Source organism: Melanotaenia boesemani, chromosome 8, assembly GCF_017639745.1.
Source record: "Melanotaenia boesemani isolate fMelBoe1 chromosome 8, fMelBoe1.pri, whole genome shotgun sequence".
Lineage (NCBI taxonomy): Eukaryota > Metazoa > Chordata > Actinopteri > Atheriniformes > Melanotaeniidae > Melanotaenia > Melanotaenia boesemani.
Genome location: NC_055689.1, coordinates 37,743,088 through 37,771,053, shown reverse-complemented (window position 1 = coordinate 37,771,053; position 27,966 = coordinate 37,743,088). Strand labels below are relative to the sequence as shown.

The following is a 27,966-nucleotide window of genomic DNA, read 5'->3' as shown; positions in this document are numbered from 1 at the left end:
GGGTCCTATCCTCATTATTCCTGACTATTCCTGACCCTGGTCCTGATTACTCCCTACCTTTCCTGGCCTGTGGACACGGTGGACGCTCCACCTCCAGGTCCACAGCAGCTGAGCAGAGGCCAGCTGACATTGCGGCGGCCACCCTTGAAGTCCAAGGACGGGGACATCAGAGACAACCTGCCAGGTGTCAGTCTGAAGGGAGGGACTTTCTTTGGAAATAAGCATCGCTACCAGCAGAATAAACCAACCAATGAGAGACCAGAAGCATCTTCTAACAAACTAAACATTTGTTTTGGTTCTTCAGACAGGACTCAGAGACATTTTGCAGATTTCCGTCTTTATTGTGGGACCTGAAGAGAGAACCCGCTGGGTTCACATTCAGAAACCGGCACATCTTTCCAGATCGTCGCCATCATCAGTCCGCCTTCTTCTCGGCCAGCGATTTGCTGCGTTGCGCTGAGGACGCCGTCACAGCGACCTCGTCCTCGTCTTCGTTTAGGTTGGGGCGGTTCTTGCAGCAGAGGTACAAGAAAATGGCGGCCATGGATGGCGGGAAGCCAACAAGGAAACAGCCGAGCACCGGCGCATCTCTGAAGACCGGCTGCATGGACAGAGGACAGACTGTGAGGTGGGGACAGCAAGCAGGACGCTGTCTGATGATGTCACTTACCGTCAGAGAGACTTTGGCTTCATAAATCCAGCGTCTGACACGCTGAGCAACATCGTTTCCTCCCTGGGCCTGAGACCAGATACAGGATCAGAGACAAGGACAGGTTTCCTGTCTGCATCTAAACCTGGTCCGGTTCCAATCCTCATCTAAACCCGGTCCACGTCCTGTCCTCATCTAAACCAGGTCCACTTCCTGTCCTCATGTAAACTTGATCTGGTTCCAGTCCTCATCTAAACCCAGTCCACTTCCTGTCCTCATCTAAACCTGGTCCGGTTCCAATCCTCATCTAAACCCGGTCCACTTCCTGTCCTCATCTAAACCTGATCCGGTTCCAATCCTCATCTAAACCCGGTCCACTTCCTGTCCTCATCTAAACCTGATCCGGTTCCAATCCTCATCTAAACCCGGTCCACATCCCGTCCTCATCTAAACCCGGTCCACATTCTGTCCTCATCTAAACCCGGTCCACGTCCCATCCTCGTCTAAACCTGGTCCACTTCCCGTCCTCGTCTAAACCTGGTCCAGTTCCCATCCCCGTCTAAACCCGTTCCACTTCCTGTCCTCATCTAAACCCGGTCCACTTCCTGTCCTCATCTAAACCCGGTCCACTTCCTGTCCTCATCTAAATCCTGTCCACTTCCTGTCCTCATCTAAACCCGGTCCACGTCCTGTCCTCATCTAAACCCGGTCAACGTCCTGTCCTCATCTAAACCCGGTCCACGTCCTGTCCTCATCTAAATCTTGTCCACTTCCTGTCCTCGTCTAAACCTGGTCCACTTCCCGTCCCCATCTAAACCCGGTCCACGTCCTGTCCTCATCTAAACCCGGACCATTTCCCATCCTCATCTAAACCTGGTTCACATCCTGTCCTCATCTAAACCCGGACCATTTCCCATCCCCATCTAAACCCAGTTCACGTCCTGTCCTCATCTAAACCCGGACCATTTCCCATCCTCATCTAAACCCGGTCCAGCTCACCTCCACGCTGCCTTCCAGGATACCGTCCATGAAGTCCAGCAGGTGGTCTTCTGTGTCTACAGGACACGGTGGCAGGAAGTAACCGTCATTGGAGAGACTCACCACCATTAAGGATGGAACAGTGACCTCACTGAGGATGATGATGAGTCAGAGGCATCCAATCAGAAAGCAGAGCTTGTTTTTAATGTTGAGAAAAGAAGAACTCACCCCATCACGTATCCTCTAATGTATTCGCTTCCTTCCATGAAGCCAAAGTAGAAGTTCCTGAACACAGACAGGAGGACAGCTTTCAGGTTATCCGACTTTATCTAAACCACGTCCAGTACCCGGGTCAAGGTCCAGTTAAAGTCTGTGATCTCAGATGGTTCTCAGAACTCACCTGCTATAGGTGTCTCTGTGCTCTGCAGCAACTTTCTCCACCAGGGTTTTATACCTGAACAGGTGACAGTGAACACATCACGGGACAGTCAGGTACAGACAGGAAGTCAGGACAGAAACTCACCTGGTCCTCATCAGATGTAGAAGTCCAGAACCTCCAACCTCATCTGGATGGATCAGAGACTAAAAGTCAGATGAAGATCGGCTATCTTCACTGCTTCAGGTGGTTAGTATCAGCCAGGAGCTGCTGATCAATGACCCGATTCATTGATCAGCGTCAGTGTGAGCTCCTCTCTGCAGCGTTCAGGTGTGTACGTGATGCCACGGAGGAAAGACATCAGAATGCGCTCAGAGCAGCAACTGCTGCTGTTCGTCAGTCTGGAGGGTTATCAGGTCATTCCCAGACCACCTGGAGTCCATCATTCTACACAGATAAAAATTATCCATGGAATAGCTGATAATCTTCCTGGGGTGGACGTCCCAGCAAGTTCAATCCAGGAAAAACCCAGATCTACATCTCAGACTCTCCAGGTCACAGTTAGCAGGTTAAATGGTAAAGTTCATGACAGTCCACTTAGAAAAAGACTGAACCAGTTCGACTGGTTAGGAAGGTTGAAGGAGAAGAAAGAACATGACAGCAGAGCTCAGGCTGGCAAAGCTGCATCTGGACAAACCAGCAAACTTCTGGAACCAGGTCCTCTGGACAGACCAGTCTTCTAGAGTCAGATGTGAGTCCATCTGTCCAACAACTGAAGCTGGGCTGAAACTGTCTCATGCAGCAGAACAACGTTCCCAAACACAGCAGCCGGCCTACACCAGAACCCAGGCTGACATGGTCCTGTCAGAGTCCAGACCTTGTCCTAACAATAGGAACCAGACTGGCTGGAGGGGGATGAGGTCTTAGTGCAGTCCAGACAGAGTCCAGACCTCATCCTGACTGAGATGCTGGAGTGGGACCTTCAGATGCTGCAGACCTGAATGACCTGTTGCAATGTTGGAACGAAAAGTGGGGCAGAATTCTTCCAGAATCATGAGACAGACTGATGACATCATTCAGGAAACCATGACTGTACATTTCTGCCGCTGGAGAAGCTTCTAGAAGCTGCTGCATCATGGAAAGGAAGCTGTTTTAATCTGGTTCTATTTAATGAATAATGACTCAGTCTGATCTAATGATCAGGCCGGAGGTTCTGGATCTCACCTGATGAGGGATGAATGATGATAAATGATGGATGGATGGATGGATGGATGGATGGGTGGATGGAAGGATGGATGGATGGATGGGTGGATGGATGGATGGGTGGATGGATGGATCACGGATGGATGGATGGATGGTGTTACGACCCAAAGTAGGGGTATGATTGGGCGTAACAAAAAAAAAGATAACGTTGGGACAGATGTAAAATTACAGTGAAAAAACAGTGAAACACCGAATAAAACCTGTAAAAGAAATAACCAAGTGTTGGGGTTAGAGAAACTGCTGAAATAAATACAAAGGAATTAACAAAACCCTATATAAAACCCACCGAGTGAAACCAAAAGAATGTACAGAACTCGGTGTGACAACCAAACCAAACAAAAGAGCAGCAGTTCCATAAACTAATGTGACCGTTGTCACAAACAAAATACTAAACTAGCCCAACACCAAACTAAACAAAAGATAACCACAATGGCAGAACACAAACCGACGTGTAGCAAAGGTTGATCTAAAACTGAGTGTAAAACAAAAGGTAATTCCAGACTAAACCGACTGTTCTACCGTCCCCCACTGGGAACACACAAGCAGCCAGGATTTATCCTGCTGCACTCACTCGAACAGTCAAACACCAAACAGACTACCACATAGCGCAGCGGACACCCAGTAAACCATGCTACCAATTTTCTGCCACACTCGGAGACGAGGCTACCTGCGCTGACCAGCCTTGCTCCTACAACACGACTACAGTGAATAAGGTGAGGGGAAGCGGCCTGTGCCATTCCAGGTTCCCCTCCCGACTGAACTCTGCAGCAGTCTTTTCAATTTTTGCTTCCACTAAGCTGCAGCCTGATTGACTGCTCGTTCAGCCAATGTGAGGGGAGGAGACTGGGGTGTGTTGGAATCCAGCCAATCCAGACAGAGCTCTGAATCAGGCAATCAGCGGCTAACCAGTATTAACAAGCAGCAAACGAGAAGAGGCATCTGAACACACGCAGCTTTCACACACAACCGCCCACCTCCTTCACCCCCACCAGGGTGTCAGAACAGGTGGCGGCGCAACAGGGGAGACCTACAGGCACTTTCCTGCTTCACCCTCCCAACTTTCGAGAGGTACGTCCTCCTCCTCACAAAGGGTGGTCCCTAAGCCAGAACGCCCTGCAAAAGCTGCAGCCCAAAAGTTCAGGTACTCACCTCTGTCACACACACACTCCCAACGGAGCCATAGCAGCTTCCAGGTGCCAATTTCTAAAACTGAGTGAACCCTCCAGTCGGCACCACTCTCCATGGCCGAGTCATCCCCAACGTGTAACTCCAGGGAACCTTCCAGATGATAAAAGAAAGGCTCCCGGACGAGCCCCCATTTTGTTACGACCCAAAGTAGGTGTATGATTGGGTGTAACAAAAAAAAAGATAATGTTGGGACAGATGTAAAATTATAATCAGCTCATTTTATTGGCACAGCAGTGAAACGCCGAATAAAACCTGTAAAAGAAATAACCAAGTGTTGGGGTTAGAAAAACTGCTGAAATAAATACGAAGGAATTAACAAAACCCTGTAACAAAACCCTGAGCCGCAGCTGCCAGCAATCAGCAGTGGCCGTAACAGATGGATGGATGGATGGATGGATCATGGATGGATGGATGATGGATGGATGGATGAGTGGATGGATGGATGGATGATGGGTGGATGGATGGATGGGTGGATGGATGGATGGATCATGGGTGGATGGATGGATGGATGGATGGATGGATGGATGGATGGATGGATGATGGGTGGATGAGTGTTACCTCAGGCTCTCCTCAGACTGGAACCCCTCCTCCACCAGTGCCAACACCACCAGTTTACCTGCCAACAGTCACGTTTCTGATTCATTGTCAATTTAATCGATATCTGAATCATTAATATTTGCTGGATCAATGAAAAATGACTGAAATGGAATCAGAGGTGACCCAAGCCTGCTGCCACCTTTTTGGTGCCTCGATGGGTGGCCCTGCAGATGATGAGCTCAGGTTGACATGGTTACCTGACTCTCCCATGGCGTACAGAGTGTAGGAATCGATCTTCAGGAAGTTGGGGAAGCGTTCTCTCTTGATCCACGACTTCAGGTCACCGTCATGCTCCTCTGAAACACAAAATGTTTGCTGGACTCTGATGGATTAACCTCAACAGATCCATCAGGTGATGGTTAACCTGCATCACAACGCTAAACTGTTCAGTTCCAGTTCTATAAAGTCTTCGTTCCCAGTATTTTCTTTCCTCCAGAACACTTAAACACAAGCCGAACAGGATTAAAACAGAGGATCGCCTGGGAAATACAAGTTCAGATAAACAGCTGGCTCATGGACCTCCTCTGGTCCCTACACTGCCCCCTTCTGGTCACTCTCATATGTCAGCATGTGGACATGTTTCTGAGGACATGAAGACACAGAATACGAGAGGCAGCTATGATAATAAAATAAAATGGTAATAAAAGGAAGAACAATCCCATCCTCAGAGCCTTTGATCATTAGGTCTGTTTTTCTGGAGAACAGAAAGTGCTTCACAGGAAGATGTTGGTGGGAAGAGGTTAATATTTACAGAGGTTTCTGGAATAATGGGAATACATGATTCTCTTTGTTCTCTTGTGACAACAGTATGGAAGATATGGTTCTTCTATCAAAGATGTTCTCACACTCTGTGTCCTCCACACTGGACCTACTGACATATTCCTGATCCATGTTGGATCTGTATCCTTGTGGTCAACAGTACAATCACATTAATGTCTCACCGCTGTAAGTGAAGAAGGTTCCATCTTTAAAAACCACCACAGCCGGAAGAAAGGCCAGAGAAACCCCCTGAAAGACAAAGAAAGCCCCTGAAAAAGCAACAAACACCCTGAAACAGAAAGAAAAAGGGTCCTGGAACGACACAATGGCTAAGGAAAAGCAATTATTCATTATTCTCATGTTTAAAGTAAAAACATTTTATTTCATTTATTCAGGTAAGGGTTGCGGTAAGTCCTGCACAGATAAACTGTGTGGAGTTAAGGAGCAGGTCTTCAACCTGAGCTTCAAGCTGAAGGTGGTACCAGAGCTCAAGAAGACCTCCTGTGTGGTACCACAGCTAGAAGACCTCCTGTGTGGAACCACAGTTCTGGAAGATCTCCTGTGTGGTACCACAGCGAGAAGATCTCCTGTGTGGTATCACAGCTAGAAGATCTCCTGTGTGGTACCACAGCGAGAAGATCTCCTGTGTGGTATCACAGCTAGAAGATCTCCTGTGTGGTACCACAGCTAGAAGATCTCCTGTGTGGTATCACAGCTAGAAGACCTCCTGTGTGGAACCACAGTTCTGGAAGATCTCCTGTGTGGTACCACAGCGAGAAGATCTCCTGTGTGGTATCACAGCTAGAAGATCTCCTGTGTGGTACCATAGCTAGAAGACCTCCTGTGTGGAACCACAGTTCTGGAAGATCTCCTGTGTGGTACCACAGCGAGAAGATCTCCTGTGTGGTATCACAGCTAGAAGATCTCCTGTGTGGTACCATAGCTAGAAGACCTCCTGTGTGGAACCACAGTTCTGGAAGATCTCCTGTGTGGTACCACAGCGAGAAGATCTCCTGTGTGGTATCACAGCTAGAAGATCTCCTGTGTGGTACCATAGCTAGAAGACCTCCTGTGTGGAACCACAGTTCTGGAAGATCTCCTGTGTGGTACCACAGCGAGAAGATCTCCTGTGTGGTATCACGGCTAGAAGATCTCCTGTGTGGTACCATAGCTAGAAGACCTCCTGTGTGGAACCACAGTTCTGGAAGACATCCTGTGTCAGAATTATGGTTTTATTTCTCCATTTCCTTCAGCAACATCCAGCTGGTGCTCCTGAAAGCCAAACTAGATAGGGCTGGGGTGGATCTTCATCTGGCAGACTACTTTCTGGACTATTTCATAAACTGGCCCCCAGTTTGTGAGACTATGTCTGACCTGCTGCCCTGCACTGAAAGCATACACCAGGGGACGGTCTTGGTCCTGTTTGTCTTCAGCCTCTACTTTGCAGACTTCAGATACACAGCAGCGTTCTGCAGAAGTTCTCAGAGGACTCTGCGATTGTCGGACTGATCACTGAGGACCACAACGTGGACTACAGAGGAGCAGGACTTTATAGACTAGTGTCAGCAAAACCACCTCCTGATCAATGCAGGACATGGAAAAAAGGAAATGGTGGTGGATTTTCTCAGACGCCAGTCTGCTGTCCCCTCACCGGTGAACATCCAGGGAACGGACATTGAAAGAGTAGATTCTTAGAAGTAGCGGGGTGTTCACCTAGATGATAAACTGGACTGGACCCACAACACTGACCACGGTACAGGAAGGGTCAGAGCAGGTCTATCTTCTGAGGAGATGGCGTCCTTTTAGAGTGAAGGGGGAATCCTGAGGACCTTCTATGACTCTGGTGGATCAGCCATCCTGTATGGTGTGGTCTGCTGGAGCAGCAGCATCACAGAGAGGAAGAAGCTGGACTAAGTCATCAGTAAGTCCAGCTCTGTCCTGGGCTGGTCTCTGGACTCATTGTAGGAGGTAGTGACCTCCATGCTGGACTGTGAGTCCTACCCCCGCAGGACCCCGGTCTGGTCTGGAGAGCAGCTTCAGGGACAGTCTGGTCCATCCTTGCTGTGGGAAGGAGATGCTGCAGGTCTTTCCTCCTGCTGCCGTCACACTTTACCACGAACACATGAAACTGTCTTTACATGTTTACACACATGTTTACATACATGTTTACGTACATGTGTACACACATGTTTACACACATGTTTACACACATGTTTATGTATGTGTTTACATACATGCTTACATACATGTTTACGTACATGTGTACACACATGTTTACATACATGTTTAGGTATGTCTTTACGTACGTGTTTACGTACACGTTTACATACATGTTTACATACATGTTTACGTACATGTTTACATACATGTTTACGTACATGTTTAGATACATGTTTACATACGTGTTTACATACATGTTTATGTACGTGTTTACATACGTGTTTACATACATGTTTACGTACATGTTTACTTACATGTTTACATACATGTTTATGTACATGTTTACATACATGTTGACGTACGTGTTTACGAACGTGATTACGTACATGTTTATGTACACTACCGTTCAAAAGTTTTGGGTCACTTCCCTATTGAATCCCATTGAAAAGTGACCCCAAACTTTTGAACGGTAGTGTACATGTTTACATGTACGTAAACATGTACGTGAACACGTACGTCAACATGTACGTAAACACGTATGTAAACACGTATGTAAACACGTATGTAAACACGTACGTAAACATGTACGTAAACACGTACGTCAACATGTACGTAAACACGTACAAAAACACGTATGTAAACACATATGTAAACATGTATGTAAACACGTACGTAAACACGTACAAAAACACGTATGTAAACACGTATGTAAACACGTATGTAAACATGTACGTAAACACGTACATAAACACGTATGTAAACACGTATGTAAACATGTACGTAAACACGTACGTAAACACGTACGCAAACACGTACGTAAACATGTATGTAAACACATATGTAAACACTGTCGAAGCCGCTGATGCATCACTTTCGCTGGTTCCCCGTTTGGGGCTGTGGTTCTTCTCTCTGCTTCCTATCATAAAAGTACAATATCCCATGACAGGGAAAATGGCTAAGTTAATGTAGGTAAGTATTTGCAACCATTTAAGTATGACTGATATTTAATATAATCACTGATCCAGTTAACCGAATACCCATGCCAACGGAAGGATAAGTTCACAAACTGGAGAGTTGCATTCACTAATCCCAACAGGGCTATAACTGTATTAGTTCTTAGCATGGCTGTTCCTCCGTCTCACAAGAGGATAAAATTTTTAATACACGATGGCCTACTGGTTCCCAAGCAGGGCTCTCCTAGCTCGGCACAGAAGCCGATATATGCCTGTTCTTGCCATTGCTAAGCCTGTTTTCTGACCCTTTATAAATAATAAAATTATATTACCGTGGTAACTATTGGTGAGGTCCCTTCAGGGTTGTGAGTCGTGGCCTTCCCTTCATCAGGGCTGCTTTCGTTGTCTGAGCTGTTCATCCTGTCTTCCCTTTCTCGCCTGGGTCTCCAATCTGATCTCTACCTCTAGTAATCTTCTATTATATCCTATTCGCCCACTCCAGGGTGTCTCCCTCCTCGGGTGCTTCAAACAAGGGCCTTCTATATGTCTCCAACTTCCTCTTAAGGTAGTACAGGAAAACCTTGATGACTATGAGGGCCCCTGCCAGTGCTACCAGGAAACAGGTGGCATATATGAGATAAGGTTTGAGGACAGTGAAAAGCGGCTCCAATACTGACTCGTTTACTGCGGTTGCTGCTGTCGTCACAACTGTTTTTACTGCTTCTTTCGTTACTTTCCCCAGTTCCTGCAACCCTATTTTGGCTCCTTGACCTGCCACTTTAAATAGGTCCCCCCATGTAAATTTCTAGCCTTCGCCCCAACCGTTAAATTTTATGGGAAAACATCTTCCCTCCTTCACTACATGAGTCCATCTCCAAGAAGGGCGAAGTTCGTCCTCCTCGATCTCATTGGGGGTCCAATGTTTGAATTTGCTGAATCTCAGAACACTAGTGTATCCTTCGAATATGTGTTTTGTCCGATAGAGGAATATTATTGTGAGCGTTATTGTATTCTGGGCATGGCAATAGGTTGTGGCCAGGCCCAGGAGGTTTCCTATATTAAAATCTGTTATCCCAAAGCTGGGCCAATCATCATCACATACCATGTTCTGTTCATGACTCTGCTTGCCCTCAACATCTGGTATGGCGATACCTCTTCGTACCGTCATAAGTTGCTGATAAAAATTAGTACACGCCTTCCCTTGTATCGTTGGGGGATCTATTCCATTCTTCATGGAGTATTTTCGAGTATTTGCTTCTACCACATACTTATTGCCGCCATCGTCTTGTCTTATCCACCTCTGGGACAATTGATATTGTTGAAAGTATGCTCCATCTCTCACAGCCCTCCTTGCTGCATAATCAGTGTCATACCTATATTTGCTATAGCCTTGTTTCCTAGTGTAATATCCAAACTTTACTTGATTTTTCCGGGTATACTCTGTCATCTTGTGTGCCGATGCCGGGTACGCACTTGAATATCTTCCCATTCTAACCAGGGTATATTTAGTGTAGCTTTTCTCTGTGCGCGTAATTATTCTGGGCCAGGTCGGATTAAAGTTTGCCATCATGGACATTACTTGTCCCCACCAATGGTTTCTCATTATCCCTTCCAAATCCTCATTCCCAGTGAGGAGTCGGTTCCTACAGTTAGCAAGCTGTATTCTCCCTTCTTGGGAAATTCCTGGTGCTACCACGTATCTGCCGTCTGATGCCAGGGATCTGGCGTCAAAGAAGGGTACATTATAGAAGTATGAGTACATTCCTCCCACGGTCTCTTGGAAGGTCCCTAAGTGGGTTCTATTCCACCTCCCTCCTTCATAGTCTGATTTATTGTAAATTCTCAGCTTCAAGAAATCCTGGGTGGAGCTCAGAAGGTGCTTTCAATACATTTCACCATAAGTGTTTCGAAGGACGGGTAATTGTTATCCATCCATTCGCTAACCCTTGGGTGTTTAAAGTTAGGAACTTTCATTCCCCATTCCCATTTTCCATTTATTGGATGCATATAGTAGCCCGGAAAGGGCCAATGCACCCCATTTGGATGGGTTCTGTTATTTTCATTTTTTGATAACCACGGGGACGTGGTTACAAACAAGGTCCAATTAAAGTATTCTCCAATTTCTTGGTCTTCTAGGGCACAGAATGCACACCTATCACTCACTGCTCTTCTGGCCCTCTGTCTTTTACCCATGGCTTCTGAGTTCTTTGCATACTCTGACTCGATCATTCGATTCATTAGTTCTTTTATTCCAAGAAATGTGGTGGCTTCTTTTCTGGTCGCTCCCTGTTTTGGTTCCCATGATTCAACCGATTCTATTACCAGGGGTTCCATTAAACAGAGGGTACGATTTGTTCCCTTCTCGGGATTGCAGGTGCAATTCTTTACTTGGAAATATCCCAGACCAAACGTTCCCCAGAAGGGGCTCTTATGGTGATATCTTCCCGTCATGGTTTGACAGGTTATGGTTTCCTGTGTCTCATTAATCAGGCATATTATCGCTTTTACCCTGAAGGGTTGATCTGGAACAGTGTTTACAGCTTTCACCACCATCCCATTCAGGTGTGTTGTGGTGTTTGTCCCTGGTCCCTTGATTGGGGAGATGTGTACCATCAACTGCTCCCAAGTCCATGATACACTGGATTCAGGTTTAAGCTGCCAGTCGTCTGTGTTAACACGGTTAATTTCCGTGCTATTCTTACATCTAATTTCCGGCATGACAAGGTCAAACCAGTTTTCCCAGATGGTTCTGTCAATACCAGAGCTAATGCTCAGGCCGTCTGTCCTTGGGATCTCTAACTCTGTGAACTCCCAGTACATGGGGTGACCTTCGTTTACTGTGACCTGCTTCTCATATTCGAGAATAAGTATGCTGCTATTCAGTACCACAGTGGTGTATGCTGCTATTGTGATGGCCAGTGCGAGGATTATTCCCTTCCTCAGCCATCGTCTACACCTGTCTTTTCTGCTCTCCCTTTTGAGGGGGTGGATTAGGACTTAACCCTGGGGGTTGATACTTCCTAAGGCCTTCCCAGCGCTTAGAGAACACCTTGGTATCACAAAGTGCACAATGCCCTGGGATATAGGCCTTCCACTCCAGGAATCCCTGGGTTTCCCATCCGAGATATGAGACCCCCCAGGCAGGTGCCCCTATCCCCCCCCCCCCCCCCCCCCCCCGAGAGACATAGCTGACCTCGAGCTAGCTTACTTTTAGCAGGGCCGCTGTCGGTTGTGAGCCAACCAGGGGCCAAACCCTCCTCGGTTGTGAGCCGACCAACGGTCAAACCCTCCTCGGTTGTGAGCCGACCTCGGGTTTTGCTTGCTTGGCTGTCGTCAGACTTAGCGGGGTTGCTTTTATGTTCCCTGAGCTGTGGCATGGTGGATCTGATATGGGTGAGCTATTATCCCATTCTTTAGTCGGACTAAGTTCCCTTCTACCGCTTCGACGACGTACGTGCCTTGTAGGTTAGTTTTGACGTATCCTCCTCTGTTCTTTGGGCCTCTTTTCAACCAAACCTTGTCTCCCGGTTGAAATGGTTTTAGCCCTGTGGTGATAGAGAGGATGTCCTTACTCTTTGTAGTCTTTATGTGCGGCATCGATAAATAGCGGTTTAGTTTTATTAGTCCGATCGGGCCATCCCAGTCTTTCTTTAGGGATGTTTGAATATACTCCTTTGCCGTTCGGATTGCCCTTTCAGCTAGCCCATTTGTATTGCTCTGGTATGGGATACTGAATATGGGTTGTATTCCTAGGCTTTCGAGTAGTTTCATTACTTTATCATTTTTAAAATGCGTGCCATTGTCCATCCTGATTGATTTTGCTGTTATTCTGCTAGAGAAAAATCTAGCCATTGCTGTACTGATTGTGTTGCCCGTGGACGTCCTGAGGGGAAACACTTCTAGGCTAGGCTGAGCTACTACGGCCCATTTGGCTCGTATCTCATTGTGTCTTTTGGATCCGTCAGTGTAATACGTACACTGCGGTTCTGGTTCTGTTGTTTCTTTTTCTTTCCTCCTGAGAGGTTTTTCTCCCCTGAACGAAAAGTTCGGGTCTTCTAGCATCATTTGCCATTTTCCCCATCTGCTTCCAAGTGCTTTGCTTCCTTCAACCGTGTTTTTCCCTGCTTCCCTCAAGAGGAGATTTTCTGTTTTTACCAATACTGGTTTTCCTTGAGCCAGGTTTCTAATTTCCGGATACCTTTTGAACAACAAGCATAAGGTCTTCTCTGTTTCCGGATATTTCCTCTCAGTTGGTGAGAAGCTATAGTTTTTGCTATAGAAGGGGCTTTGTGGCTTTGTCTCCTTCATTGAAGGCTTGGACTGTCCCTCCTAGTTCTCCCACATAGGTGGTTACTTCAATCCCTTTATTGGGGTCTCTGTTGGTTAGAATCACTCGGGCACCTTTAGCCCATTCCATCATTTGTCCAAAGAGGAGCTTTTCCTCTTGGGTCAATTCCCTATCATGGGTTGTGATTTTCCCACTCTTTTCTCTTTTCCTAAATCCCCTTTTCATCTTATGAAGGGGTCCACTGTATTGGAAATACCCTGGTAGGTGACAAGATATGTAGTGTACATGTTTACGTACATGTTAACAGACATGTTTACGTACATGTTTACGTACACGTTTACATACGTGTTTATGTACATGTTTACACACATGTTTACACACATGTTTAAATACATGTTTACATACATGTTTATATCCTGTAACACTCACCATGCAGACCAGATACTGGACATGTTAGTACTGACTGTGTGTTCTTGTTTATATCACTTGTGTATTTCTGCTTCTTGCATCTGTACTGTTCCTTACTGAGGGATTAATAAAGGTTTTTATTATTCTTATAATACAGAATTTACCAGATGAATTCTTAACATCATGAAACCGTCCTGTGTAAAAGTCAGTTGAGTTTAGAACAAAAACACATTTATAATTTTTTAATCAGAAAGATGATAAGACCTTGCAGACGAAGTTCTCTCACTTTCAGGTGAATGAGACCAAAGTGGCATGAAATCAACATATAGATAAATATTGATTCACCAGTTCAAACAGCAAAATCCATTTATTTGTTATGACTGCATGAAGTGGGGAAGAGAAACTGAGTTTTAACTACTGCAGTGGGTGGCGCTGCCGCTCCACTGGACAACAGTCCTGTAGTAATAAATGCCCCCATGGTTTTATTGGCAGCTGAGGTCTTAGAGATGCAGGCTTGCATCATTTTAACAAGTACTGTCGTCATCATCATCATCATCGTAAATTTCATGCTATTTATTCTGCATTTTAATAGAGTTTTAGAACTTTTGCTATATCTGAATTTGTCTTCCTGTAATAAAAATCATCAAGAACAGATATAATCCCAGACGTGGGCCTTTTGGACTTCCCGAGTGTAAGGGTGAATCCCATTTCACCCCTTGGCCCTACCCCTTAGCCCTTCCCCTTCGTTTTGCGCGTTCACGTGAAGGGGTAGGGGTGTCCCAATTCCTTTTAGGACCGAGGGGTAGGGGTAAGGGGTAGGGCTATATACCCCTTCAAACGAAGATTTTTCAGAGGCACACTTGAAACGGAGGGGTATGAAAAATTTCCTGTTCTATATGAGAAAGCAAGTGTTTCTACGCACATCACGCTTTCTTGAGGTGCAGGACAACACACACTCGCACTAAAAAAAAAAAAAGCCACAGAGAAAAGAGAGTACACCAGCACACACAATTAATTTTAATGGCATGCAAAATTCGTACATTACGTCCCACATATCCTTGTCAATAAGCAATAAGTCAATTAATTGCACGTTAACGAAAAAATGAGCGCAACAAGTTTGCCGCCGCGATAGTTTTCATTAGCCCCCCCCATCTTACTGCACCATAGACTGTGTATGACAACAGGTTTCACTATGCAGTATCTCGACTGAACGCTCTTGTGGAGTGATCTCCCTCATGTCATGTTTGACAGCAGCATGTAGCAGCACAAGACCGTGGTGAACCACTGTGGAAGCCGGTACGCTGCGTTTGTTTACAGGGCTACTCTCACGCATCGACCGTTAGACTCGTGCATTTGAATGGCTTCTTACGCTCTCACGCTAAACCTCTGATTTCTCACGCTGGAATACACTTTAAGAGCAATGCCGGCTAATGGAGAGGTTTTAGAGAATTCCCAGTGGGCCGCATTACTTTTGTGCCGGTGTCCCGGCGTATATGTCAAAAAGACGCAGCGTCGCGTTGCAGCAGCGGTTCGCTCACTTTCAGCTTCACAAACAGCAACGATGCACAATATAGTTTTTCCTAGTTTTTTTAAATACAGCCGGCAGTTTTGCTGGTTTTTCCTGTTTGAGCCCCATGTTTAATTTTTAATTTAGTTTATTTTTTAATATATTTATTGGTTTTTTTTATTTAGTTTCTTCCAGTTCCTGTGTAAAATGTTCTTTAGTGACTACTGATGACGTATGTGACTGTTGAAGGGGTGTCCCAATTCGTAGGGGTGGACTTTTCAGCTCTACCCCTTCTAGCTCCATTTTAAGGGGTAAGGGGCAAGGGGTAGGGGTAAGGGGTAGGGCCAAGGGGTGAAATGGGATTGGGCCTAAATTTAAAAAAATCTGTTTGCATTCCTGTGTCATTTCTGTCTCGTCACACGGGGAGGAAGGGAACAGATGCCTGGTTCCTATACTGTAGCCAGCTCTCTTAGCCTCTGATTGGTCAAGGTTATCTTCTGTTGAAACGTGAGGACAGCTGTAACGCGAGACTCAGTGAGACTTGGCAGGATCAACATGGTGAACTACTGAAAACAAACAAACGCCCTAAGCTAACAGAGAAAAATTAAAATAATAATAATATATATTTATATACAAAAAGAAAACAAGAGGTTGATATTCCAAACCCCACCAACCCGGTCACTCTGGATCACAGTGAAGAAGATCTCACCAGCCCGACGGATTTCATAGAAGAAAGCTTCCAGCGGATCGTGAAGTCCAACGCTGCGACGACGAGCTCCAAAAGGGTTCACCCGGCGGATCCCCTGAAGCAACCAGTCCAGTTTCTCCAACCGACAGTGATACGACGGATATCTTAAACTCCATTGATGGGAAGCTATCCAGTCTCGATGCCCGACTCTCCCTGCTGGAAGTTCTTCATCGTGAGTTTCAGTCTTTAAAAGAAAGTTTGGGATAAAGCCAAAAGCAGGTGGAAGCTCTTGTTACGGAGAACAACACCCTCAGAGACTCGGTGGAAAGCCTTATCGAAGGAGTAAGCCAACTATCAGGGGAAAATAAAAAATTAAATTTGTCCTAGACCTTCAGGCTCGTAGCCTGAGAGATAACTTAGTTATTTCAGGGATCCCTGAGCAGGTGGAGGAAGATACAGAGGCGGCTGTTAAAGCATTTATCAGAACCAACCTCAAACTTCCAGAGGAAAAGGTAAAAGCCATCTCCTTTCATCGAGTTCACCGCATAGGGGAAAAAAACCGGAGGGCAGACCCAGGCCGATAGTAGCTAAATTCGTTCTCCACAAAGAAGAAGAAGAGGTGAAGCGTTGCAGCAGACAGCTTCGTGGGACTGACCTTAGCATGAGCGATCAGTTTCCCAGAGAAATCCAGGAGCGTCGCAGCGTCTTGTTCCCCATCAGGAGGAAATTCCTGGACGGAGGAGCCCGTGCTGCCATCTCGGTGGACAAACTTTACGTCAATGGACTGCTACATCGTGACCATAACACCACTCCTTGCTCTACTGACCTCACATATATATCCACACTCTGCATTTTTACAGGTGATATAAATGCTAATCAGACTCACTGGGCTTAAGTCACAGAGTTTAATGTTTGTTCACATTAGACAATAATACTGCCAGTCTCTAATGTTCACAAAATGGACTTATTTTTTATGGGTTCATTTTCTTCTTTTCACCCACTCCCCCCCTTTTTTGTCATTTTCCTCTCATTTTTTTCTTCTTTTTCTCTCTCTGCACTCTTTTTTGTTTTTCTTTTTTTCTAGCTGCCACCTCACAAAACCACATAACACTGGTGCTAAGCTGCACAGTACATTTAGTAATACCTGCATATATAACCATAAACTCACATTTATTAATTCAAGTACATTTAATAACATTCGACACATGCACACAACATTACGCATACATGTTCATACACGTACACACACACACACACACACACACACACACACACACACTTATATCAACAAGAAGCATCCAACACTCACTTTTTCACCACAAGCATGACCAAACTTAGATTTATCACGTGGAATGTGCACGGAGCTGGGACCAGAAAGAAGAGACTAAAAATCTTTAATAGATTAAAGGACCTGCAGGCAGACATTGTGTTCTTACAGGAGATTCATATGACAGAAACATCAGTGGATGCCCTCTCTACAACAGTTTCCTCATGTTTACTCAGCCTGTTATAACTCCAGACAGAGAGGGGTAGCCATTCTGATAAATAGAAAAGTAACATTCACAGAAATCAACGTTATCACAGATCCAGAAGAAAGTTTCATCATAGTAAAATTATCTATTCAAAATATGATGTTATGATCCCTCCTTCTTTCACTTTTTCTTCACATCACTTTCTGAACACACAGATAGCCCACTAACCACAGGAGGGGATTTTAACTTGGTTCTGGGCTCAGCTGGTAGATTTAATAACACTGTAAACCATCGAAACTGGCAATCCACAAACACTGTTAAACAATGTATGGAGGATTTTGGACTTTGCAATATATGGCGGTCTTATCACCGTAATATCAGAGAGTACACCTTCTTTTCCTCAGTTCACCATTCATACTCTAGGCTAGATTATTTTCTGGTTAGCAGCTCTTTGGTGAGATTTCAGAGACCCAGATTCACCCCATCACTATCAGCGACCATGCCCCAGTTTCCTTTACTTTGAGGAACACGAGAATCACACCACCGACTAAAAGCTGGAGATTTAATACAGCGTTGCTTAAAGATCCCGACTTTATCAGCTACTTCACAAAAGAATGGGCTATATACTTAGAAAACAATGACAAACCAGGAGTCCCAGCATGTGTTCTGTGGGAAGCAGGGAAGGTGGTAATGCAAAGCAAAATTATCTCTTTTACATCACATAAAAAAGAAAGAAAACTAAAAAAATGTTAGAATTCGAAATAAGAATTAAATCATTAGAAGACGCCTACAGTGCTTCACCAGATGAACCAACGATGAACCAAATAAGGAAGGCTAGACTGGAATTAAATGAAATAATTAACTAGAGAACAGAATTTCTGGTGCAAAGATTACGCTTGGAGACATTTGAACATAGTAATAACCAGGAAAATTTTTAGCTAACCAGTTAAAAATAAATAAAGAAAAATCTACCATATCAGCTGTTAAAGATTCAGTAGGTAATATTACGCATGACCCAGATGCAATAAACAACATCTTTAGAGATTTCTATAAAACTCTATATACATCACACTTAGATCCATCTGACAATGATATCCATCATTTTCTTAATAATATAGATCTTCCAGGTTTACAGCAGGAACAAGTCACGGCCTTAGATTCCCCCCTCACAGTGGAGGAGCTACATGAAGCCCTTAAACAAATGCCCTGTAAAAAAGCCCCAGGTCCGGATGGCTTCCCAGCAGAGTTCTATAAAGAATTCTGGTCAATACTGGCCCCAGCATTTTTCAAAATGGTGACACAAATAAAGGAAAATGGTTACTTACCCCCAAACACAAACTCTGCCACCATTACTGTACTATTAAAACCAGGTAAAGACCCACAATACCATCTAGCTACAGACCCATATCACTGATAAATGCGGACCTTAAAATAATCTGCAAAGCATTAGCTGGAAGGTTAGAGAAAGTAACTCCTCTCATTATACACCCTGATCAAACAGGCTTTATAAAGGGCAGATATTCCACTGTTAACATGCGGAGACTAATTAATATAATAGATTATTCTACCATCAATAACCTGGAAACAATAATAGTTTCTTTAGATGCAGAGAAAGCTTTTGATCGTGTTAACTGGAAATATTTACTAGCTATTTTAAACAGATTCGGCTTTGGACCATCTTTCATTAATTGGATTAAAATCTTATACAGTTCTCCTAATGCGAGTGTTAGAACAAATGACCAAACCTCTCCAAGTTTTAATTTACAAAGGGGTACCAGACAAGGTTGTCCACTATCCCTCTCACTTTTTGCTATATTTATTGAACCGCTAGCCGCTACAATTAGACAAAATAAAGCTATTAAAGGCATTCAGTCCAAAAATATATTTCATAAAATAAGTCTTTATGCTGATGATGTTTTACTATTCCTCCAGAACTCACAAACCTCTCTATCTGAAACAATCTCACTAATTAATAAATTCTCATCACTCTCAGACTACTCCGTTAACTGGTCTAAGAGCACAGTTCTACCTGTAGCCAGTGGGAAAAAATGGGAATTAAGTTTAAGTTGCTTGTGATGCAAAAGAAAAGTGTATGATTTACTGTTTCAGTATGTATGTGTAAAATCTTTTTCTTCCATAATGTGTCATAAGTATGTTTTTGGTTATAAATGAATGCAGTGTCATTAATATTCTGAACCGAGACTGTCATGGAGAAGGACACAGAGTTCTCCAAAGGACATTTTTTGTTTTATTGGATGAGACATGTGTTTGTTTCTTTTCCTGGTGCCGATTGGTTGAGAAGAGAAAACCAGGGGAAAAAAGGAGGGACAAAAGGAAAACACAGAGAGTTCGAAAAAAAAGACGGAGAACGTTGGAGAAGAAACGAGACTGAGAGACTGAATAGAGCGAGCGGAGGAGGAGAAGCAACGAGAAAGGGAGGAAAGATTGAGTCATTTTCCCTCCGTTAAACGCTGTGCTTGCTTGGGGAGTGAGACACAGTGGTTCACTGCTCGGGTGTTGTTGGAGGCATGCAGGAGACGACAGAGCGGCGAGGAGGGTGACTAGCGGCTACAGGGCTAGCAGCTACAGTATTCCACGTGCTGAGGAGTGGAGGCGTCACGGCTGCCGCTGACCGGTTGAGTCGTCACGGACTGTGTGAGGATTTGTCTACGACTGCCGAGGAGGTTGTCGGTAAAAAAAAGTCTTTCCAAGAAGGATTCTTTGGGGAAAGACCTGGAGGTAGCCTGTAGCTACATGCCGCACCACTTGCTGCACAGGCCTGCAACTTACTAGCACGTGCTACAAGCTGTGAGTGTGTGTGAGTGTGGGGCCCAGTTTTTTTTTTTTTTTTTTCATTCTTATTGGTTTGAAATATTATTTGATAAGTTAACCTCGTTCATGTGAGATTGTCCGTGTATTCTTTTGTTTATTTGTTTATTAAAAGTTACCTAAATTGTTCTACTTTTTGTAAAACGGTTGTCTGGAGTCATTATTATTTGATGGGTAATGTTCTGACAGGTTATTCAGGTTGACGTGTGTATTCAACGAACCCGAACCACCCCATCAGGTAAATCTTTTTACTCACACGGGAAAAGGTGATGGGGTGCTACATACCCATCAACTGTAGATTTCAGAATCTACCCAACATCACCTTACACTCAGGTGGGTGTAAATATTCCCTCCAGGCTCTCAGAACTAACAAAACTTAATCACATTCACCTTCTTAAGACTATAGAAGATGATCTTTCACACTGGAAATCTCATTTCCCTCATGGGGAGAGTTGCCACTATAAAAATGATGGTTCTACCCAAAATCAACTATTTGTTTTCTATGATTCCTATGAAACCCCCCTCCACCTGGTTTAAATCACTAGAATCACACATCTCCCGATTTCTCTGGAAAAATAAACCTCCCCGGATCAGTTTAAAAACTTTACAGAAGCCAAAAGATAGAGGAGGATTAGACTTGCCTAACTTTCAACATTAATTCCTAGCTAATAGGTTTCACTATGTCCTAAAATGGCTCAAACCTAGTCCACTAGATGACCTGTGGATAAACATAGAACAAACACTTTGTGACAATTTGGAAATTTCTAATCTTCTTTTTTTCAGCTTAAGTATAAAAAAGCCAAAGTGCTTCAAGTGTCAACATCATCACTTCTCTGACAGCCTGGTGGGAATTTCTCAAAAAAACCAACTCCTCAATAAAACCATGTAAACTCACACCCATCTGGAACAATCCTGATATTCTACTAAACAAAAATATGCTAAACTTTAACCAATGGATTAACAAAGGAATTAAATACTTTGAACATATTATCCATAACAGAAACATTTTATCTTTTAATACACTCTCATCACAATATGGGATTAACAGCAACAGATTCTTAGAATATCAACAACTCAAAACCATAATACACACAAATTCCCCTTCACCGAACAGACCTGGAACTTCCTCCAATGGTAGCAGATTTTATGGACCTCTGTACCCCAAAGTTACTTTTAAAAATATACAGATTAATTCTAAAAGTAGATTATTTAAATTCCCTACCTACTTCGAAATGGGAGATAGATTTATCCATCAATCCTAATCAACCATTTTGGCTACAAATATGTCTTAATGCCTTTAATATGACAGACAGCCCAAATTTACAACTCATACAATACAAAGTCCTCCATAGAACGCATTATACAGGACAAAGGATGTTCAAGATGGGTCTTAATCACTCCGATATCTGCACACAGTGCACAGGTAGCACAGCAGGTGATTACCTACATGCTTTATGGCTCTGTTCACCTGTCCAGAAGTTCTGGAACAAGGTTTGTGAGGATTTATCAACATGGGTTAGATGTAACATTCCTGCATGTCCTAAACTTTGTTTACTGGGTGAGCTAAGTGACATCAATATAGACACTAACAAAGCACATATGGTCCTCACGGCCTTATGTATCGCAAAGAAAACTATTTTTTAGTGAACTGGAAGTCCAAAAACAATATTAACCAGTACAGAAATCTCCTGTTGGATCACATCAGTCTAGAGACTGTATCGGCATCCCCCGGGACCAGGGGCTGCCTCCCTCTGGCTCGGGAGACCCTGCCTTGGCACATGGGCTGTGGGTGGGCGGACAGCAGCCACCAAGGTGGCCCTTCCCCCATCCCCTCCCTTTGTGACCTCTCTCCCCCGATTTTATTTATACGTTAGACACTACCATATTTAACAGAATTGCACTACACACATAACACACACACCCACACACACTGAGGGAGCCCTGAGGGTGTCCTGCTGCCTGGCAGCAGTAGGACCCTCCACCATCTCATGGCTCCTTCCAGTTTTAAATAGCAGTATAAATAGCCCACACTCATGCACTTGCCTTGGTGTTGGGTTGGCGTGGCCCGCGGTGGTTTTGCCTAGGGCAGTTGGGCCCCAGGCCCGGGTTCCTGGGCAGGGCTCTGCTGGGGGGAAAAGGTGGCCCTTGGGCCTGTGGGGTGTCTGCCCCTGTGTGGTTGGTGCACGGTGCCCGCTGAGCCTGCTCACCATTGCCCTGTGCTGCCCGGTGCCCCTGCCCCGTCGCGCCGGGGGGCTCCAGTCTGCAGGCCCCTCTGCTCTGGTCTGAGTGGGCTGTCCTGGGCTTGGTGCTCTGTGGACCTGCTGGGCCTTTGGGGCCTCGGGCTCCCCCCGTTCCCAGCTGATGCTTCGGGGTGCGGCGTGATCACGGCCCCCTTGCAAGCACACACTTCTTCCTTGTTGCATGGCCACACACGCACGTTCACACGTCATCTCTCCATCTGCTTCTACTAGATACGTTTCTCTGCAGGTACGTTTGATGACTATTGTACTTTTCATATCATCATTATCCTATTTTCTTTATGTATCGTGTAGTACTGTGGTAGTTTATATAGTTTGTTGTGGTGTGTTTTAGGCAGCCTAGACAACTGTTATTATACATTTTAATCCTGTCCTTTTCTCCCTTTTTTCCCTCTTCCTCTATCTCCCTGTCAGGTTCGACACTGACATATAAAGACTAAAGAAAATAAGATTACAATAATAAAAATAATAAAAATATGAAGGGCAGCCATGTATATAACATGTATATAACATGTCTGCCTTGGTAGAGTAAATCTGTCAAGCAAAATATGGCACACAGACCACGTTCTGTATGTTAGGATGCTGGACAGGACAGGGTTAAAAAAAATAAAAAAAATAATCCGGCAGCAGTGTCATGGGGTGGTTGGCTGAGCTGGGAATCTTTGAAATTGATTGCTTTCAGCTGCAGGTGGAGTATGAGCAGCACCTTCCCCCGTATACCTGACCTGCATCTGGTAATCAGGAGGCTGGTTTATCAAGCTGCAGGCTGCAGCAGCTCCTTGCCAGATCTTCTTCTGTCCTACTCTGCCTGGGACACCTCCTGGGACTCTGCTGCCTACCGGACCTGGTCACCGTGGAGCGCTCTGCCTTGCCCTTCATACCCACACCAGTCCATGCCTGCCTCTACCTGCCTTTGTCTGCCCTGTCCTGCTGTTACTTCCTGGACAAATAGTATTTGCTTTTCACCCACAGATTATCGATCTGCCTGGATCCTGGTTGATTATTCAAAGTTCTGACTGTTGTGGCTCTTTGCTTTGGACATATTTAACTCTGACTCTGACTCAGAACCGAACAATGCAGTAAAGATCTCCAACCTCTGCTTCTGTTAAATAAAATTTTCCTCTATGCACATTAACAGTGGTTTGTGTCTACTCCTTGGGTCTGTAGTCTTTTCCACGTTATGACTGTCATCACTGATATCTTGATGTTAAACAGGGTCTAAGATCACAGATGTATCACTGAAAAAGGGCTCTTCACATGTTGTAGAGAACCAGCAGAACGAGGAGGATGAGAAAAGTTCATTTCTTTTTGTGGGAGGTGTCTGTACTTTCCCTCATTGGCCAGACCCTCCCACTACACACTGGAACACCAGTAGACACCTTGAAACACCCTGTAAAAACCCACCATACAGTTATGGCTTTCTTACCTCTGGCAGGACATCTCTGGTAGCAGAAAAGAAGTAAGTGTGGACGATGAGTTCTTCTGAAGCTGAAGTGTAGTTTCCCTAGAAGAAGAAGATGTTTTGGTGGGCATGTTGGTGTTCCTCTCAAACAGCTGGCTGAATGTGGTTCTGGAGGTATTCTGCAGTCATTGTCGGGGTGTAAAATGTTCCCTGGTGACGTGACGTCGGGGTGTAAAATGTTCCCAGGTGACGTGACGTCGGGGTGTAAAATGTTCCCAGGTGACGTGACGTCGGGGTGTAAAATGTTCCCTGGTGACGTGACGTCGGGGTGTAAGATGTTCCCAGGTGACGTGACGTCGGGGTGTAAGATGTTCCCTGGTGACGTGACGTCGGGGTGACGTGACGTCGGGGTGTAAAATGTTCCCTGGTGACGTGACGTCGGGGTGTAAAATGTTCCCAGGTGACGTGACGTCGGAGTGTAAAATGTTCCCTGGTGACGTGACGTCGGAGTGTGAAAATGTTCCCAGGTGACGTCGGGGTGTAAAATGTTCCCTGGTGACGTGACATCGGGGTGTAAAATGTTCCCAGGTGACGTGACGTTGGAGTGTAAAATGTTCCCTGGTGACGTCGGAGTGTAAAATGTTCCCTGGTGACGTGACGTCGGGGTGTAAAATGTTCCCTGTTGACGTGACGTCGGGGTGTAAAATGTTCCCTGGTGACGTCGGGGTGTAAAATGTTCCCTGGTGACGTGACTTCGGGGTGTAAAATGTTCCCTGGTGACGTGACGTCGGAGTGTAAAATGTTCCCTGGTGACGTCGGAGTGTAAAATGTTCCCTGGTGACGTGACGTCGGGGTGTAAAATGTTCCCTGGTGACGTGACGTCGGAGTGTAAAATGTTCCCTAGTGACGTCGGGGTGTAAAATGTTCCCTAGTGATGTCGGGGTGTAAAATGTTCCCTGGTGACGTGAAGTCGGAGTGTAAAATGTTCCCTGGTGACGTGACGTCGGGGTTTAAAATGTTCCCTGGTGATGTCGGAGTGTAAAATGTTCCCTGGTGACGTGTAGTCGGGGTGTAAAATTTTCCCTGGTGACGTGATATCGGGGTGTAAAATGTTCCCAGGTGACGTGACGTCCGAGTGTAAAATGTTCCCTGGTGACGTCACGTCGGAGTGTAAAATGTTCCCTGGTGACGTGACGTTGGGGTGTAAAATGCTCCCTGGTTACATGAAGTCGGGGTGTAAAATGTTCCCTGGTGACGTCGGGGTGTAAAATGTTCCCTGGTGACGTCGGGGTGTAAAATGTTCCCTGGTGACGTGAAGTCGGAGTGTAAAATGTTCCCTGGTGACGTCACGTCGGAGTGTAAAATGTTCCCTGGTGACGTCACGTCGGAGTGTAAAATGTTCCCTGGTGACGTGACGTTGGGGTGTAAAATGCTCCCTGGTTACATGAAGTCGGGGTGTAAAATGTTCCCTGGTGACGTCGGAGTGTAAAATGTTCCCTGGTGACGTCGGGGTGTAAAATGTTCCCTGGTGACGTGAAGTCGGAGTGTAAAATGTTCCCTGGTGACGTCGGAGTGTAAAATGTTCCCTGGTGACGTGACGTCGGGTTGTAAAATGTTCCCAGGTGACGTGACGTCGGGGTGTAAAATGTTCCCTGATGACATGACGTCGGGGTGTAAAATGTTCCTTGGTGAAGTGACGTCGGGGTATTAAATGTTCCCTGGTGACCTGACATCGGGGTGTAAAATGTTCCCTGGTTAATTCATGTCGCGGTGTAAACTGTGTTCTGGTGAAATTTCAGCTCTGTAGGGAACAGTTACCTTGAGTTGTGATGTCGCCCCCACGTAAACAAACATCACATCATGGTGGGTAATGGCATGCTGAAACAGCTGCAGACTCGTCAGAGTTCGAACCAGCGGTCTGAATAAAACAAAGTTAGGTGTGATGTTGCTGTGAGTTTACTGTACAACCTGGTTATTACAGTACATGTGTGGGGAGCTAGTAACATGTCCTATCTTTCTTTCTGGGCCCCATCCAGTTGGCATACAGATGGGGTAAAGCACTGAGGGCGCCATCTTTGGTAAGGTAAGGCAGTTTATATGTACAGCACATTTCATGTACAAGACAATTCAAAGTGCTTTACATAAAACAAAGGCATTACAGATATTTAAAAATAGTAAAAGGCATCAACACATAATCACAACAAAATAATAAATTACATTAAAATGATTAAAAGCAAGATAAGTTAATAAACAAAAGTTAACATGCAGATTTCATGTACAAACATGAGAAAAGAAATGATTTTAACCTGGATTTTAAAATGTCTACATTTGGTGAAAGTTTAATCTCCACTGGCAGTTTGTTCCACTTGTTTGCAGCATAACAGCTAAATGCTGCTTCTCCATGTTTAGTCCGGACTCTGGTCTGGACTCTAGTCTTGACTCTGGTCTGGACTCTGGTCTGGACTCTGATCTGGTCTCTGGTCTGGACTCTGGTCTGGATCCTGGCCTGGACTCTGGTCCGGACTGTGATCTGGACTCTGATCTGGACTCTGGTTTGGACTCTGGTCTGGACCCTGGTCTGGACTCTGGTCTGGACTATGGTCTGGTCTCTGGTCTGTAAAATGGTCTAGACTAGTTGACCAGAGTCTTTGGATCTCAGAGCTCTGTTAGGTTTATATTCTCTTAACATATCACAGATGTATTCTGGGCCTAAACCATTCTGGGATGTAAACAATCTGAAGGGTTTTAAAATCTATTCTGTCACTGACAGGAAACCAGTATAAACTAGAAACCAGTATAAACTGGAAACCAGTATAAACTAGAATCCAGTATAAACTGGAAACCAGTATAAACTACAAACCAGTATAATCTAGAAACCAGAATAAACTGGAAACCAGTATACACTGGAAACCATTATAAACTGGAAACCAGTACAAACTGGAAACCAGTGTAAACTAGAAACCAGTATAGACTAGAAACCAGTATAAACTGGAAACCAGTATAAACTGGAAACCAGTATAATCTAGATAACAGTATAACCTAGAAACCAGTGTAATCTAGAAACCAGTATACACTGGAAACCATTATAAACTGGAAACCAGTACAAACTAGAAACCAGTACAAACTAGAAACCAGTGTAAACTACAAACCAGTATAGACTAGAAACCAGTAAAAACTGGAAACCATTATAAACTAGAAACCAGTATAAACTGTAAACCAGTATAATCTAGAAACCACTATAACTAGAAACCAGTATAAACTAGAAACCAGTATAATCTAGAAACCAGTATAAACTAGATACCAGTATAAACTAGAAACCAGTATAATCTAGAAAACCAGTATAAACTGGAAACCATTATAAACTGGAAACCAGCATAAACTAGAAACCAGTATACACTGGAAACCATTATAAACTGGAAACCAGTACAAACTTGCAAACAGTGTGAACTAGAAAACTGTATAGACTACAAACCAGTACAAACTGGAAACCAGTATAAACTGGAAACCAGTATAAACTAGAAACCAGTATAAACTGGAAACCAGTATAAACTAGAAACCAGTATAATCTAGAAACCAGTATAAACTGGAAACCAGTATAAACTAGAAACCAGTATAAACTGGAAACCAGTATAAACTAGAAACCAGTGTAATCTAGAAACCAGTATACACTGGAAACCACTACAAACTGGAAACCAGTTTAAACTAGAAACCAATATAGACTAGAAACCAATATAAACTGGAAACCAGTATAAACTAGAAACCAGTATAATCTAGATACCAGTATAAACTAGAAACCAGTGTAATCTAGAAAGCAGTATACACTGGAAACCATTATAAACTGGAAACCAGTACAAACTGGAAACCAGTGTAAACTAGAAACCAGTATAGACTAGAAACCAATATAAACTGGAAACCAGTATAAACTAGAAACCAGTATAATCTAGATACCAGTATAAACTAGAAACCAGTGTAATCTAGAAACCAGTATACACTGGAAACCATTATAAACTGGAAACCAGTGCAAACTAGAAACCAGTGTGAGCTAGAAACCAGTATAGACTAGAAACCAGTATAAACTGGAAACCATTATAAAACAGAAACCAGTATAAACTGTAAACCAGTATAATCTAGAAACCAGTATAAACTAGAAACCAGTATAAACTAGAAACCAGTATAATCTAGAAACCAGTG

The 27,966-nt window shown here is 44.4% G+C and overlaps 1 protein-coding gene across 1 annotated transcript; it reads right to left on the bottom strand.

Moving 5' to 3' along the window:
• Positions 1-346: 346 nt before the first annotated feature.
• LOC121645025 (protein disulfide-isomerase TMX3-like) lies at positions 347-25,848 on the bottom strand. Its single transcript, XM_041993297.1, has 11 exons — positions 25,760-25,848; positions 25,594-25,693; positions 23,800-23,877; positions 5,993-6,059; positions 5,249-5,347; positions 5,013-5,070; positions 2,028-2,081; positions 1,856-1,912; positions 1,649-1,778; positions 671-739; positions 347-601 (listed from the first exon to the last, which is right to left on the bottom strand). The coding sequence occupies exons 1-11, from the start codon at positions 25,846-25,848 to the stop codon at positions 416-418; spliced, it is 987 nt and encodes a 328-aa protein (XP_041849231.1). The 3' UTR covers positions 347-415.
• Between the last annotated feature and the right edge of the window lie 2,118 nt (positions 25,849-27,966).